General features: G+C 34.1%; 1 protein-coding gene and 1 long non-coding RNA gene across 2 annotated transcripts; both read right to left on the bottom strand.

Annotated features, from left to right (window-relative positions):
• Nucleotides 1–2784: 2784 nt before the first annotated feature.
• On the bottom strand, nt 2785–3171 carry LOC132276123 (uncharacterized). Its single transcript, XR_009470841.1, has 3 exons — nt 3131–3171; nt 2922–2991; nt 2785–2813 (listed from the first exon to the last, which is right to left on the bottom strand). It is a non-coding gene; the product is annotated as an uncharacterized LOC132276123 (long non-coding RNA).
• Nucleotides 3172–6766: 3595 nt separating this feature from the next.
• Nucleotides 6767–12147, bottom strand: LOC132278322 (uncharacterized). Its single transcript, XM_059780118.1, has 4 exons — nt 11613–12147; nt 11392–11423; nt 11173–11255; nt 6767–6943 (listed from the first exon to the last, which is right to left on the bottom strand). The coding sequence occupies exons 1-4, from the start codon at nt 11696–11698 to the stop codon at nt 6767–6769; spliced, it is 378 nt and encodes a 125-aa protein (XP_059636101.1). The 5' UTR covers nt 11699–12147.
• Between the last annotated feature and the right edge of the window lie 6100 nt (nt 12148–18247).

Raw genomic sequence — 18247 nt, 5'->3', positions numbered from 1 at the left:
TGGTAACCGGTTAGATTGGATAGATTATTTAAAGAAGTCCCACAAAACATCAATGTCTGCATCTAAATGGATACTACAGTTTTCATATTCCTACAATCAGATGAAAAAAACCATTAGCAATTTTATTTTTAAGTCGAAGAAGCTAGTGAATAAGAAAATGCTACCGTACTTTGCATGCCTGTATAAAACTCATCATACAGAATAAGTGAAAATGTAAAACTTCCAATCAAAGAATAACCAAATCCACAACAATAAGACGCCACTAGGAATCATTTGGATCTATAAGTTAGCAGAGAAAAATCTAGAAAATGGAGGATAATATCATCATCCACATCTGAAAATATGCCACTTAGGGATATCAAATACCCCTCTTGATGACTGACAGAAACGAGGACAATTTTTTGCATAACGCAAGACCTGGCACAGGTCGCCTGATCTGAGCTTCAGTAGCTGTGCAAAACTTTGGACTGAACTTTGTTGTAAACCTCTGTGACATATAATTTGACTGCACCATAGAAACTAAACCTGGTTTCTCCTGCAAAGAGTGTGTCGAGATTGGCCTCCTTTGCTGCCCAAGTGACATTCCATTTGTTTGCTTCTGCAAAAATGGGATGGTAAACAGCAATTACTATCATAATTAAGATTACACAAGAGGGATGGCAGAAATGGGATACAGATGCATACAAAATCACGCTAACATAATACTGGACTTTCCAATGCATGTAAAAGATGCATGACGAAATTATGTTCTGATGGAATTCTAGCACGAAAGCTCCCATCAGTAAATTCTGAAAGTAGTAATTCCTATATAATTGGGCACGTAGAAAGAACATCAAGTCGTACTCAAACATATATTTCATTTTCTATGTTCTATAAGCACATATTAAGAAGAAAAGGGCTAATTTTTATATATAGAATAAACTAATCTATATCAAAAGAAGAAGAAAACAAAAGAAAAGAAAATAACTGATCCTGAAAAAGGCAACAAACAAGAAGCCAATCTCTAAAGGGACATTATTTGTGGAGAGGCTGGAGGAACAACTTACGATAAAGAGGACGGGACAAGCCTATTAGAAGTTGAGAAGGGACAAGTGACAGTCTTGAATCTGTTCTCCCTCCTGTGATTGGGATACACATAATAAATCTTATGACTTAGTTGTTTAAGATTTCTAATTACAGTGGCTTCGATTAGGATTGGGAAAAACACATAGAGAGAGAGAGAGAGGGAGAAACATAGAGAGGAGAAGTAAATTCTAAACACATTCACACCGCACAACACAGTCACTTACCAAAAATAAAATAAAAAATGTGTTCATCTAGTCCAACTTTGGGTGTGCATAAGTGCTAAGTTGTATTATCCATCTTTCTAATAATAATTATAGCAGCTTTTAAATTCTCATTGATGATTACCCTACTCCATATCTCAGTTTCTCTTTTCCGGTCTAATAAAGTTTATATCCCATGTTTTCAATTTTCTAAACTTTTCTCCTACTTAATTAGTAGTTTCATGTAGAAATACAATATCACTCTCCCAATCATAATGAATCCAACTCCATTTTTTGCATGTCCCTTTTCCAACATTCTGAGTCCTTAGATTAATCATACTATCATGAACTAACTTCCTTAATTATTATGAATTCAACAAATTACTTGTTAGAAGATGAGTCAGTAGTTTCAGAGACTGAAAACCCCACCAACAATTTATAAAAATTTTTTCTTTTTCTTTTTCTTTTTCTTTTTTTCTTTTTTAAATATATGTATAGAGAGAGAAAGATGTTTCTTACCTTTGTTATTGGAGGACTCTGAATCTTTGTGTTAGTATCCTTTTGTTCAAAAGTAGATCCACAACCACAACCTGAATCAGTTAAATACTACGCATTAACAACTTTAAACAAGATGTGTCAAACTGTTTCTTCTTTGGAACACTCATGAAATACATTGAGTTAATTGTAAGGGGAAGGAACCAATCAACAACCTGACAAATTCCCTTGCCGCTCATCCATATAACTTTTGCTAATAAACAGTTAATTTCATGTCCAAATACGGAAGAAAAGAAGAAGATATCCATTAGTGTTGGCTATTAAGTAATTCAGGGAAAAATTGTTATAGATGACAGATGATAACAAAGTAAACCGTATAAAAGACAAATATATGGCAAGACAAACCATATAAAATACAAGCATATTGTATAACAAACCAGTTCATCATCTGTTTAAAAAATTCAAATTCATTGGTGACTGGGAAGCCTGAATCCCGGAGCTTGAAAACAAGAAACTTCGCCATTATTTCAGCCCGCTTCGAACTCTCAGTCAGCTGCAAGGAACCGGCGGTATTGCAGGAGGTGAACCAACATAAAAGTTATAAGTTAGGCAACACCAACACTAATGTCTATCAATTTCACAAAGAAACTGAGTTAAAGTGTTGTAACATACAATAAGATGTGATCCGGACACCAAATATTCTATCTCCTCACCAATCCTCTCAAAGATTTCAAGCAATAACATCACAGACATCATCAACCTCTTCTTCTGAACCAATTCATTACTTCTACTGCTGCCGGCTAGTTTCCGCTCCTCAACAATTAGTGACGCCATCTTAGTTGCAACGCGTTCGCGTGATATCTCCATTGCAGTTAACCTATCAATTTGACCATAATAATTTGCTATTCCAGTGTGAAAATCAGTGCAATCTACGGAAAGCAAAGCAACCAACTCAATGAGCTTTCCCTCTTCTGCGGAATGGACACTTAGTTCCTGAACGAAATCTTCTCTTGTACGAAGTATACTTGCCCTAAGAGTCTCCCACCGCTCTTGCTGTCACAAAATTTATTTTGAATGAATCACAATAAGGGACCTCTGGAATGGCCTTACTCTGTCTAATTAATCCCCCACAACAAACTTATATTTGCTACAGAAGCTTACCATTTCCGGCAGGCAAAGCATGATAATCAATTTGAAAATAGAATCTTTAGGGCTCCACTCAAAATCGTGGCTGAAAAAAAAAAAAAAACCTCACTGAAACCCAAATTAACCAAAAATAAATAAATAAATACTATAAAGATTGAACATTTCTGTGTGTCTAAGAACAACTAAAGAAAGAAACAAATGCAAAGATGATTTCTGACTTTTACCTTACAAATGCTACAACTTCATCAAGCAACATCGTAGTCCATCGAAGTGTAAGTTTCCGGTTCGTCGGCATAATAATAACAATAATCGGATGCGTAAATGTAAAGAGAAAGAGATACAACCTTTTTTAGAAGTTAAAACATCAAACAAATGGCAAAAAATACGTATCAACCAATACAACTACAACAATTTGTCAGGACACATACGCATACAGTATCTTTCTGATAAGATCAAATGTTAGGATTTCAAAAAGAAATAGGGCAAGGCAAGAGATGCGACTAAACCGAAAAATTAAGCCGATGCACCACTTGTCATTTGCGAGTGTCCCATAACTCCATTATGCCTCGGTGGATGTGTGTGTATATATGTATATATATTTTTTTCACAATTAGGCAAATACTATAGTCTCCTTCTTATCAAAAGTAGGGTTGGCAAAGTTTGACGCGATCCACCAATCCGTCAATACGATTCGAACACGACACGAGTTAAATGAGTTTATATTGACTTTAAACGGATCAATACGATTAACTCGTTTAGTTAATCGTGTCGTATCAAGATTGCGGGGTTCAACCCGTATAACCCATTTATACCGTTTAATTATACGGGTCATAAACAAATTTCTATTTAAGTTTCAAAATAACTATCTAAACTTTTATCTTATAACTTATTCTTTTGTACATTAGAAATTATTTAGTAATTTGGTTAAATTAAAATTTATATTTTTTTGGTATTTAATGTTTGATAGAGTATTATTAATAATTTATATAATAAATTATTTGATTTTATTAAATAGATTATTAAACGAGTCATGTTCGGGTTGAACTATTTAATATAATACCCTTATATCGACACGACACAATTATGGACCGCGAACACAAATTGTCACTCTTAATCAAAGGCTTTATCGGGCTGAGATTTACCCAAACTTTAAGTGAGATCAGTATAATTTATTCAAAATTTATTTACAACAATAGTCCAAAATTTACGCACTTCTTTAAATCAAATTATATACATCATTGGTGCAAAAAAAAATATATATATATATATACACACACATTATTGACTTTGACCGGTCTTTTAGAATTGGGCAAATTACACAAAGTACTCCTCAAATTATTATCTTGTGCATGTGTATAGAAGGTAGTACAATACATTGGTCAACTACCATTGTGGTTTCATGGACCTTACACACAAACTTTCATTTGTGAGCTGAGCGCCCCAAGTAGGGGGAAGAGAACCAAACATAAAACCAAAGATATACAACAAAAAGAGCTACCATATAACAACAACAAAACTAACTTTCGTGTTGTGAAAGGACCAAATTATTCATTCATGTTAACTGAAATTACGTCTTCTCCGGGACAAAAGTACCCTTCTTCCATTTGGATTGGATATCAGTATCGCCATTACCCCCGTCTCTCTCATTACCGAACGTTGCTCTCTACTTCAAGAACTTCTCTCTCTAATTTATTCATCAAGAAGAATGGATCTAATTTATTCATCAAGAAGAATGGATTGTCAGTAGATCACATATATGTATATATCATTGAAGGCTTACAAGGTCCTTGAGCGAAAGTGTTGCAAACCAGAGTCTAGGGTGAGATTAACCCAAAATTGAAAACCCAGATCAGTGGCAAATAAAAGATAAAATAAAAAATGGCAATAAATGCCTCTGCATGTGTGTATAGGTATATATATGAATTTTCAGATCGATCTCTATATATATGCATATACATCTATCTATCTATAAATATTTGTATAAAATCAAAACCCTAAATTTTTAAGGTTAACAAAGTTGTTTGAATTCGGCAGAGAGTTATATGTGTGATTGTCCGTGTGTGTATATATGTAGGAGGAAAGAAAGTGGAGTCCCAACTGGAGTGTTTTTCGAGAAGGGGCAAAATCATAACTGTAACAATACACAATTTTTTTAGATTTTTTTATTAGATAAATAGTTTAATTTTAAGAACAAAAATGTAAATTCATACTAATTCATTAACCAAAAACAGTTAATTTTTGAGCCTTTTTGTTATATTGTGGCATCTTCTATATACATGCATGGGATAAAAAATTGAGGGCCCTTTAAAATTTTATTTTACGATCCTTTCAATTACCCTAACTTGATTCTTTCCTTTCCTTTTTTGGAGAGGGTAATTTTGTCTATAAAAAATTATGTTTTTAATGTGATAGGAACACATAAATTTGTTACTCACACCTCATCACTCCCCTGTATTATTAAGAAAAAAATCTACAATATTCCGGTGTATTATGCCCCCAAAGTTTCCCAGTCGTTTTCCCAAATTCAGCACACAAATTTATTAGTCCTTGTAAAATACGGTAGTCCGTGTAAGATTGAGACAAAGTTTCAATTCGCACAGTTCCATTTTTTAAACATAATCTTTTCTCATGCTAAGCTGGGGCTACAATGGTGCTGTGGTGATTGAGGGCAACTGTAAAAACGTCTTGTCCCTAAATCCTACCAATTGTTTATTTGCTTCTGTGTGTGTTGATGTTTCACAATTAGTGTCCTAATGGGGTAGCTCATGCCTTTGAGTAGATGGGCTGCTCATAACCAAATAGGGGAGTTTGATTGGGATGTATGACCCCCATGGTTGTTGGAGGCACTGTTTGTAGATTGTTCTAGTTCTTGATTTCTTTGGTCTGCATGAAATGAAAAAAAAAAAAAAAAAACATAATCTTTTCAAAACATTGGATTCAAGTGGAGTTTTATGGAATTAGGGGTAATTTGCAACAATGGTAAAATTGAGAGTGGATTGTTGCCAAAGAAAATAAGAGAAGATTGCAGAGTATTTTGCAAATTTTCAAAATTAATGGAGTTTATTGCAATTTGACCTTCATTTACAGTATATTGTTTTGACTTGGTTAAATGGTAACGCTCCTTGAAAAAAAAATCGTTGTGCTATGGTAATTAGGAATCCCATTTTATAAATTTAGAACAAAATATAGAACAAGAAATATAAAACATAGAAGATGAGAAGGAACAAGGAAAGAAGAAGCTAAGCTTTCTATTATTTCTTCTCTTTCGGTGTGTTGGCAGTTTTTCCCAAATAGTTCACTGTTCTTTTTCCCTTATTATTCACATCCCACGCCCATGCACACACAATCCATACATTTATCTTCTTCTTACATACATAACCCCACATAATTGACTTTCGCAACACTTTCCATTGGGGTCTTATCAAACTACACTGAAAATATACCTCATTAAAATCTTGCTAAGAAAAATCCAGTGAGATAAAAACTTAGTTAAAGAAAAAGAGTACAATATTGTTGTGTATCTCAAAATGGTATTACATAGTTTAAAACTGTCTCATTAAAACCTTAGCTGAAAACCTAGTGGGAAAAAATCTTAGCTAACGAAAAAAAGTACAGCATGCCAAAACCTTGTCAAGTTAAAGAAGCTAGTGAATAAGAAAATGCTACTGTACTTTGCATGCTGGTATAAAACTCATCATACAGAATAAGTGAAAATGTAAAACTTCCAATCAAAGAACAACCAAATCCACAACAAAAAGATGCCACTAGGAATAATTTGGATCTATAAGTTAGGAAGGAAAAATCTAGAAAATGGAGGATAATTTCATCATTCATATCTGAAAATATGCCACTCAGGGATATCAAATACCCCTCTTGATGACTGACAGAAACGAGGACAATTTTTTGCATAACGCAAGACCTGGCACAGGTCGCCTGGTCTGAGCTTCAGTAGCTGTCCAAAACTTTGGACTGAACTTTGTTGTAAACCTCTGTGACATATAATTTGACTGCACCATAGAAAGTAAACCTCGTTTCTCCTGCAAAGAGTGTGTCGAGATTGGCCTCCGTTGCTGCCCAAGTGACATTCCATTTGTTTGCCTCTGCAAAAATGGGATGGTAAACAGCAATTACTGTCATAATTAAGATTACACAAGAGGGAAGGCAGAAATGGTATACAGATGCATACAAAATCATGCTAACATAATACTGGACTTTCCAATGCGTGTAAAAGATGCATGACAAAATTATGTTCTGATGGAATTCTAACATGAAAGCTCCCATCAGTGAATTCCAAATGTAGCAATTCCTATATAATTGGGCACGGAGAAGGAACATCATATCATACTCAAAACATATATTTCATTTTCTATGTTCTATAAGCACATATTAATAAGAAAAGGGTTAATATTTATATATAGAATAAACTAATCTATATCAAAAGAAGAAGAAGAAGAAAACAAAGAAAATAACCGATCCTGAAAAAGGCAACAAACAAGAAGCCAATCTCTAAAGGGACATGATTTGTGGATAGGCTGGAGGAACAACTTACAATAAAGAGGACGGGACAAGCCTATTAGAAGTTGAGAAAGGACAAGTGACAGTCTTGAATCTGTTCTCCCTCGTGTGATTGGGATACACAGATAATAAAGCCTATGACTTGGTTGTTTAAGATTTCTAATTACAGTGGCTTCGATTAGGATTGGGAAATACACATGGGGAGAGAGGGAGAAACATTTTTTTTTTTTTGGGGGGGGGGGGGGGGTTCAACTCCTTTGTACATGCTATATATTATATGTGATTGTCAGACTAATCAATCCCATAAATAGAAATCCTACATTAATGTATTTTTCATATTTATCACTTGTATTCTTTCACCTATAAATAAAGGTAGTCATTGTAAACAAAACAAGGAGACTAATAAAAGATGTACCCCTTTTGGTTTTGTCTACCGTGGATGTAGGCTGTAGTGGCCGAACCACGTATATCTTTTATTGTTTCATTCCTAATTTCTCTCTTCAATCATTTATTTTTTTTATCAACATGGTATCAAAGCAGGCTTATCATACCTTACTCTAAATTCGTCTTGGATCAACTTGTCTCGGGCTCTCGACAACTTCATATTTAGCTTCAAGTTGGACACTTAAGAAAATCTTTGTGTACCAACACAAGGATGGGTGTTGGAAGAATATCATAAGTATGATTTATGGGATTGATTTTAGGAATCCCCCATCAATATATTTTTCGTATTTATCACTTGAATTCAATTTCTTCCAGAAGAAGATGATTAACAAGGTTTTAAAAATCTGAATTCTACGTAGGATCATTTTGAATAAGTCCAAAACAGACACAGACACACATAGTATAAAAGTACCACTACATTATTAGAGTTTGGAGCTTCGAATGATATTTCTAAGTATATTTTTATACTTTCTAGAATATACACATAAATGTGAGTGTTTTAGGGTGATGATTTTCATATGATAAATGGATTTTCAAAGACAGCATCAGTTTACCCAGTTCAATCGGCGCAGCAGATTCTTTCTTACATCTTCGCAATTGTGTGTGGAAGGAAGGGGAGTCAATCGCTACGAAGGGAACATATTGTTCATGTTATTCACCAACCCGTCCGCAAGAATTATGGGGAGTCGCAAGAGTTAGTCTAGAAAGTTTAGCAACTAGTTCTTGGCATAATGGAGTGGGTGTGAGATTGAGACAGGGTTTGTGTAACTTTTCATTGAGACAGTGGACTAATTTGCCCGAGACAAGTCTCCGTGTTATAAAAATCACAAGAAGACTTATTTACCCCCTCTAGCTCTAAGCAACACCATCTTTCACTAAATTAACTAATCACTTCCACACCACGCAATTCACAGTCACATACCCAAAAAAAAAAATTGTCTCCAGCTAGTCCTACTTGGGGTGTGCATAAGTGCTAAGTATATTATCCGATCTTCTTTCTAAAAATAATTATAACATCGCTTAAATTCTCATTGAGGATAACCGCTACTCCATTTCTCAGTTTCTCGTTTCCAGTCTAATAAAGTTTATATCCTGTGTTCTCAATCTCTAACCTACTGCTTAGTTTCATATAGACATACAATATCACTCTCCGAATCATAATGAATCCAACTCCATTTCTTGCATGTCCATTTTCTGATATTCCAAGCCAGAAAAGCAATAAAAGTCTTGCATGCATGGCTGTTGTCAGCTTGCTGTGGGTAAGGCAAGGTTAGCAAAGGCAAGTTGCATCAAGGGGATTGATCTCTCTGCTAGCCTAGTTCCCCTACCCATGGGAGAGTGACGGCGGAAGTTACCAGAGGAGTCATTTGGTTGGAGAAACAGCCGTCTGACTCCACTATTAATCTTCATATATTTAGTGCTCTTATATTTAGGAAGCTTGGAAGTATGTTTATTACAACGGGAAACAAGTTCCTAATTAAGCTGATGTTCTTATTCTTGACTTCTTTCTTCAGGAGGATCTTCGGGGGTCCGTTGTAGTATCACTGGATTGAGTCCTTTCCGTACTTGAACTGTTGGAGGCCTGCTATTCTTTCTTCTGGCGCCGTCTACTACAAGCTGCAAGGTCCACCACTCGCCTAGATGTCTCCAGCCATAAGGACGGGAAAGGCTATGGAAGTGGCCGGGAGTTTTCTCCATTTACACTAAAAGAGCAGTGAACACCAGGCTTTCAACCTGAGGGAGATACGGAACCAGTAGGATGACAATTCACATCTCTTACGATAAATCATTCGCGATGACCGAAATAGGACAGGACCATCTAAGCAACGAATAAAGTGCGGGCGAACTGGGGATAAAGACACAGGAAACATATAGCAATGGACTACTGGAATGTCTGACAAAAATAACTGCTCTGACGGAGTGGAGTGGATAGGTGCCCAGGATCATTCTACTTATTGGGGTCAAGCGAAGGAAAGCACCAGCCCTTGGAAGAGCAAGAAAGATAGATAGTGGTGGAATTGTGAATTGACTTTTTCTTTTTATTTGGAGGAATAATAGAGCCCTCAGATCGAAGGCTTTTTCTGTTGAGAGTTGTCAAAGATATATATTTTTTTTTTTTGGAAGTTAAAACAATTACGCACACATCGTACCTCCACCGAGGTTTCCCTTTGAAAAGGAAGGGATGATACCGCTGGGCCATTTGGTCCTTTGGTAAGAGTTGTCAAAGATATTTTGAAGACAAGAGAAAGGGTTAGAAGCCATACTCACTCCCGATCCTCGTAAACTTCATCCCAGCTTGTTAGAAGCAAAGTTCAGTTCGTCGACCAAAGGGCACCGATCTGATTGGATTGTAGCGCAGCTAGGCTTTCAGGTGCTGGGGGAACTTTATTGGCTTGGACTATTTTATAGTATAGTAAAGGGATAGGGATTTGGCTTTGACAAGACTAGAAAGGGAGAAGAAGAACAAAGATTCGGGTCGGAAAGCAGCCGTTATTATTCCATTGGCGGGACCATGGATTTTCACTTCCCAACATAAGGAATATTTTCTAGCCATTCATCGGGTCATTTTCTACTATTAAGATCTTTTAGTTTCAGAATTCAAAATGAGATTTTCTTCCTGACCCGTTAGCTACAGCCCCTATTTCTTACTAACCAATCCCTTTCTCAATTCCATGCCTTAGTTCTAGTTCTATTTTTTCATAGGCTTTTGCCTTCCCTTCTGTTACCTCTGAGACTACGACAAAAAAGAAACTTTAGGTTTCCTCAAAGGTATCAACAAGATTCATTTTTTAGGGGCTGTTGAAGGCCCTCAGCTATTCGATTATGAAGGCCTTCCCTAACCTAAGATCTATCTGTTCTTCCCGTTGACTCTCGTCAGCAAGAAAGATTCCCCTAAGAAACACCCTAAAACCATAACTAGAGCGAAGGTAGAGGATTTCGGGCCCAGCCTTACAAAAAAACTCAAGTTTTACATAATACAACATCTTGGACTTATGAGAACCCCAAAACAGCTAAGTACAAATATCCAGGCCTTAGATGGATATCAACCAGAATGCCTAGCTGCGAGTGTGAGATAAATATATAAGTTTCCCAACCAATCCCTGATATCTTTTCTTGTCCATTACCCTAATCATACTATCATAAACTAACTAACTTGATTATTATGAATTCAACAAATTACTTGTTAGAAAGGCCTGTCAGTAGTTTCAGAGACCAGAACCTCACCAACACTTGGTAAAAAAAAAAAAATTAAAGAGGGAGTGAGAGAGGAGAAGAATAAGAGGAAGTTGGCTATTATCTTTTTTACCTTTGTTATTGGAGGACTCTGAATTTTTGTGTAGACTGGGATTTTAGGATCCCTTTGTTCAAATTTAGATCCACAAGCACCACCTGAATCAGTTAAAAAAGAGAAGAAAAAATACAATATGTTAACAACTTTAAAAAGGACTTGCCAAACTAATACTTCTTTGCCATACTTGTGACATACCAGTGAGTATAATGTAAGAGGAAGAAATCAATCAACAACCTGAAACCTTCGGTTGCCGCTCATCACAGGAACTTCCACATCCAGGTATGGAAGAAAATAAGAAGATATCCATTAGTCTTAGCTATTAAGGAATGCAGTGTAGACTTGTTACAAAATAACAAGAGCAAACAAACCAAGCCAGGAATGAAACAAAAGACCATATTAGATACAAGTAGATGGCATGAAAACAATATAAAATACAAGTAGATGGCATGACAAACCAGTTAAGATGTTTAAAAACTTCAAAAAATTCATTCTTGACTGGGAAGCCTGATTCCTTGAGCTTGTCTGCAAGAATATTTGCCATTCTTTCAGACTGCTCCAATGTCTGTTAAAAGGAACCAAAAAAGAAGGCAAATGAAATTTTAAAAAGTAGAAAAATAAAAATAAAAAATAAAAAATAAAGTAAAAATAAAAAAAACCTTTGTAAGGAGGCAATAGTTTACTATCCAACCCCAGAAAAAATAGTTGACTGGGATTGCATGAGGACACCGGTCAACCAGCATAAAAGCTATTAGTTAGCCAATACTACACCAGTGTCATCAAATTCACGAGAAAGAAAGTAGGGAACTGAGGAGGCCAGTATTGTAACATACACCGTCATTTGCCTCGGTCACACAAGATCCTATACCATCACCAAATCTCTCGTAGATTTCAAGCAACGACATCACAGACACCATCAACATCTTCTTCTTCTTGCATATCTGAGCCAAATTACTGCTTCCACTGCCCATTAATTTCTGCTCCTCAACAATTAGTGACAAGATCTTAGTTGAAATCCTTTCACGTAATGTCTCAATTCTAGTTAACCATTAGGTCTTTTTTCGTTGTTCTTCAGCACATCCACAACCATCTAATGAAAAACAGAAAAATCCAACCGGAAGAAAGCAAAGCAAAGCAGCCAACTTAATGGGCTGTCCTCCTTCCGCATAATGGCAAATGAGATCCTGAAGCTCCTTGCGATTTGTGCGATATAGGGAAGTACTAGTAATCTCCCATAGTCCTCCCTGTCACAAAATTGTATTGAATAGAATTAGTGTAATTTATCCCAAGAGTGATCTGAATGATAAATTTTCTAACATCAATATGAGTAATATAATACAAAAGCTGCATACCACTTTCGGCAGGCATAACATGAAATACAACTTGAAAATAGAACGTGTAGGGCTCCACTTAATACCATAACTGTACCGAAAACAAAATCAATTATATAAATCAAAACCTCAATCAAACATATTAACCCAAAAAAGGAAACCAAGAAAGAGATGAATTTTGACTTCTACCATATAAACTCCAAAAGTTCATGAATAGGGGGTAACTCCTGGTCCTTAGGCACCAAAACTTTATATTCCCCCACAACAGTGCAGTTCGACATAAAGTCACACAGTAATCAGCTAGGCGCAAAATCGATAAGCCTCCTTCCTTCCTTCCCTATTGAACCTTTTAGAACTTGAAACATCAAACAAATGGCAAAAATAAATAAATAACAATACGTATCAACCAACACAACAATTTGGAAGGACACATACGCATATATTCTCTCTCTGATAAGATCAAATGTTAGTATTTAAAAATAAAAAATAAAAAAATAGTGGCAAGAGCAGAGATGGATCTATGATGGACACCAAGGCTGAGTGAATAAACGATCAAAGAAAAGATTGAAAAGTTTAAAAGTTGAACGCACAAAAAATAGAGATCTGAAATATTACCTAGTAATTATAGGATTCGGCGGCGACATCCCAGGATCTGTTCTCCCGGTGCAAGTAAAAATGTTAAATTCAATTTTTTTTTTTTTTGCTTCACCTGTGACAACTTGTGTGATTGGCGAAATCAATTATTATACTTTTTAAATTATTAAGTAGAATGATTTGTGCTACCAATGGTCCGGATTACATAATAATTTCTTTAAAAAATTTCTAAAAATGAGCGGATGCGTGTAAAATTGTTACTCTATATGACAATGAAAACTTGGACGCATCAATTTGAAAAAGTATGTTATTAGGTGCGTGGGAAAAATTTTTACATATCGTGTCAAGTGGTAATTGATCGAGACCAAGAGTCCCAACCCCCTGTATAATGTAATAGTTTCTTAATTTTTAAATGGACCTAGCAAATTAAATAAGATAGCAAAAAAAAAAACTTATAAATTTTCCATACAGATACATACGTGCCTGATGATAATTGGTCCATAATCACGTAATAATTTTTATGTGTTAAAAGATCATTTTTATTTTACAATGAATTTGTATTAATGAACATACTAATAATATTGCATACCCATTTAGAACTTATTACTTTTACTTTCCGAAATATAGAAAGTTAGGTAAGCCTTTATTTATTTGTAATATATTAAAATATAAAAAATGTTTTCATATTAAAATGACAAAAAATAAAAAAATACCTTTAAATTTAATGATCCATTTGCTTCACTTTCCGTTCAACTCCACTGAGTTTCTTCAAAGGGAGCTTAAATTGTACTCATCTTTTTATTTTATAATAATTAATATGATAAATTTATTCTTACTTTTTATTTTAATATTTTTTTTTCCCTGTTTTATTTTAATAATTGAAATAACAAAGTACCCTTCATCTTCTAAATGATGTTTACAACATTCATGTACAAAGCAGGGCAAAACAATCATTTCAGTTGCAAAATTTAGAGGAGTGCAATGCGTCAAATGTGCAGTCCATACGTTATGTGTGTGTGATATATATATATATATATATATATATATATATATACACACATGTGTAGATGTAATCCAAGCCTGTTATCTCAAGATCGCTCTCCGCTGCGTATTCGCAAAAGCTCAATGCTAGCATCTCTAATAAAATTCGAGCTATGTATCTCTTATATGATGATGAGGCCACTAATAAAAATATTAATTTGTCCTCAATTTTAAAAGATATTATACCCTTCTTTTTTTTTTTTTTTTTTTTTTTTTTTTTTTTTTGAAGTATTAACATATTTAAGTTATAAGGAAGTTGACAAATTTAAAGTTGAATAAATGATTCCAATTATAGATATAGATATAGATATACGGGAAGGTTCTCATGTGATCCAAAATAATGGACTTTCCAACCGAACAAAATTCAATTAGTCAATTACACTTTATTACTGACTTAACCAGAATTAATAATATTAACTTTAATAATCAATTTATTCTGTAACACAGGTTATATTTGTCACTAATCCAAGACGATTTTTTATAGTTTTGATATCGGCACATGAATCGATTTTTATGGCATCTGTCATTTTCTAGACAGTGAAAAAGAAGGAATGGTGTGAGAAAAAAACAAATATAACCAACGAGTCTATAGCCTAACGGTACAAGACTCTTACTTTCCAAAGGGAGGTCAAGAATTCGAACCTTAGTGGAGACAGTATGTGTGAGTCCCAACCAGGAAAAATAAAATAAAATATATATATATATATATATATATATATATAGAGCAGAGATAACAATGTGTTCTGGATCTGAATATATATTTAATAAGAGCCCTTCTTCATACCATTTCTGTTATTTTCCCCACAGCAAGGTTGCACACGGGAAACATAATCACAAGATTCAACTAGCATGAAACCTGTTCAACTTTTTTTTTTTTTTTTTTTTTTTTAATCTTTTGTAAACAATCAAAAGCTTTCCTTTACTCTTCCATTAATTTTCTAATTACAATATAACTTCACGAATACCTTTATACATCATAAAATCACGTATTTATTTTATATGTAGAAAAAATAATATTTTTAATTTATATTAATTTTCAAATTTACATATTTTTTGTTTTTTAATTCTCATATGTTGGGGAATAAATATGGTAATTGTGTTGTGGCTGTAATGGTGAAGATGGTGGTTGTAATAGTGTGAATATGGGGTAGTAGTTGAGATTGTAAGAAAGATGGAAGAGATTTAAGAGGAGAAATATTGAATAAAGGTATTGGCTAATTATGGTAAATTAACTATTAAAGTTAACATTATTAACTATGGTTATGTCTAATAAAGTAATAAAGCATAATTAACTAATTAAGTTTTGGTTCCTTAAAAAGTCCATTGTTTTGGACCGCATGAGAGTCTTTCTGTATATATATATTTTTGTGTGAATTACTCATTGAAAAAGAAGTGAAAACGAACTCTCAAATTTTCTTTTACCTACGTTTTATTATTATTATTATAATTATATATTCCACCCTCGAAGTTGATTATCTATTTATCAAATTATTTACGAGTTCGTTTGGAATTATTGTTGTATGGAATTATTGTTGTAATGGTAAAAATGTTTTTATCAGTAGAGCTGTCATAAATGTAGTGTTTTGAGTAGAAAGCATATTAAGCGTCTGGTGATGCATTATATAAAACACTTTTTATACTTAAAGTATTTTTAAATTTGTTTGGTAACATTATTGCTTAAAACACTCTATTACTAATTTTACAATATTAATAATAAATGTGTGCATTATTCAAATATAATTTCAAGATATGTTAAATTCATTTAAATCAATAATTCATGAAACAACTCGAGAAGTACTCTTTTATTAAACGATTAAATGTGCACTTTTATAAAGAATTTATAACAAAAATCTTGGAAATCTAAAATATTAAGAGTTATGTGTAGAAAATGTGAAATTGGACTATAAATATTCAAGGGAATTGGACATGAAACTTGGTATTAAATATCATTGGCCAATCACAACATCCTATTTTTTTACAATTAGGTAAATGAGGTGTTTTGATTGGCCTGATACGTAGTAACTATACGCTACCCTGGTATGGTGTATTTTCATGTTTAACATATTAAGATGCAAGCAAAATAAGTTGTGATCTAAGTCACATAAAATCATATGTACTTTTGATGATACTTCAATTGTGTATGATGAAAGACTAATTTAACTTTCAAAAACAACTCACTGTTGAGTAGGTTGATGTTGAGTGGGTTGAAGAGAATTAACATCCCTGAGATGAGAAAAATGGAGAAACTATATATATATATTTTTTTTTTGCATGTATGTGTGTGTGTATATATATATATGTATAGATATATGTATAAATGTAAGTATAATTATAAACCTCTCTGGGTATCTCATAATTGGTAATTTAATAATAAGAGAAATAATGAAAAAAGTTTAAATAATAACTTTTAAAAAATAAATTTAAAAAGTAGGATTTATTTGTCCAAATAAAAATTTTATAGGACTAAATTCTCCTTAACTTGTAAAAATAGGATTATGATGTAATTATTATAACTTTTTATAGGATTATGTAAATATTACTATTGCTGGGTGCCACAAAGCAAAATTTGTAATTGTTTTTAAAAAAAAAAAAATTACTAATTGAGTGGTGCCGGGAGAGATTAGGGATGGCAAAATTTGATACGACCTGTCAATACGATTCGAACACTACACGAGTTAGCAGGTTTGAATTGACCTTAAACATGTTAATACAATTAATCATTTTAGTTAATCGTGTCGTATTTGGGTTAAGGTGTTCAATCCGTTTATACAGATTTAATTATACGTGTCAACATGACTTGAACACAAGACGAGTTGAGGTGTTTAACCTGTGTAACCTGTTTATACACGTTTAATTATACTTGTCATAATTAAATTTTTATTTGAGTTTTAAAATTATTCTATAAAAGTGTGTCTTATAATTTACTCTTTTATAAATTAAAAATTATGTAATAATTTGGTTAGATTAATTGAAATTTATATATTTTTAGTATTTATTATTTGATTGAGAATTATTAATAATTTAAATAATATAATATTTTATTGGGTAAAGTGCATTAAACCCCTTGAACTATTGGTCATTTGCAAGAAACCCCCTAAACTACAAAAAAAAAACCCTGAACTATGATTTTGTTGCAATTTACCCCCTTGAACTATTGGTCATTTGCAAGAAACCCCCTTGAACTATGATTTTGTTGCAATTTACCCCCATGACATCAACTTCCGGCACCGAAAATTTTGAAAGACCAGTTTACTCTTATAACACACTGCGTCGTTTTAACTTATACACTTCTTACTCTTTTTTTTTCTGCCAAAAGATGTTTTTCACCCAACACAACCCAAAACTAAGAGCTGGAGAGAGGAGAAAATCCGAGGTCGGCGGGATAGCTCGGTCTCGGATGATGGTGGCTTGTGCGCAGAGGACTCGGTTGTGATGAGAGCTCGGTTGACTCGGCCGTGAACTGTGGAGGCGGCGACGAGCTCAAGGTGGCTCGACGGTGAACTGTGGACGGCTGTGTGCTCGAAACACGGACAACGGTGTGCTCGGCTATGGAGATGGCGGAATGGGCCGGCGAGATTGGAATGGACTGTGGAATGGACCGGCGAGCAAAGTGAACTGAATGGCGGGCAAGGCGGTGACGGCGATGGGCTGACGCAACGGTGCAGAGAAATGCGATATATATGGCCGACGGATCTGGCGGGTGGTGCAACGGCTATGATGGAGCTATGACAAGAGACCCACCGATCCCAGCAACAAATTTCTCTGCTTCATTGTCCCTTTCAGTCAATCAATTCGCGTGGACATACCCTAATAGTTCCAGGGGGTTTTTTGCAACTTTTATAATTTAGGGGAGTTTCTTGCACATACCCCAATAGTTCAGGGGGTTTTTTTTTCAACTTTTATAGTTCAGGGAGTTTCTTGCACATACCTCAATAGTTCAGGAAGGTTTTTTTGTAACTTTTATAGTTCAGGAGAGTTTCTTGCACATACCCCAATAATTCAGGGGAGTTTAATACACTTTACCTTATTTTATTTTTATAAATATATCGGTTTAATTCGTATAATAAATAGATCAGAACCGTACTTAAGGGTTCTTAATATACTTATTAAACGGGTTGGGATTGAGT

This window comes from Cornus florida, unplaced genomic scaffold (assembly GCF_030987335.1).
Source record: "Cornus florida cultivar Cherokee Brave unplaced genomic scaffold, ASM3098733v1 CherokeeBrave_3.0.0_Hap2_Chr10, whole genome shotgun sequence".
NCBI lineage: Eukaryota > Viridiplantae > Streptophyta > Magnoliopsida > Cornales > Cornaceae > Cornus > Cornus florida.
Note: the sequence above shows the minus strand (reverse complement) of the source record. Positions and strands in the feature narration are given on the sequence as shown.

Coding starts and splice junctions, on each gene's coding strand:
- LOC132278322 (XM_059780118.1), bottom strand. CDS start 11,698: ATGGCAAATATTCTTGCAGACAAGCTCAAGGAATCAGGCTTCCCAGTC. Junction 11,256..11,391: donor GCGGCAACCGAAGGTTTCAG/GTTGTTGATTGA, acceptor TAACTGATTCAG/GTGGTGCTTGTGGATCTAAA. Junction 6,944..11,172: donor AGAGTCCTCCAATAACAAAG/GTAAAAAAGATA, acceptor CACTCTTTGCAG/GAGAAACGAGGTTTACTTTC.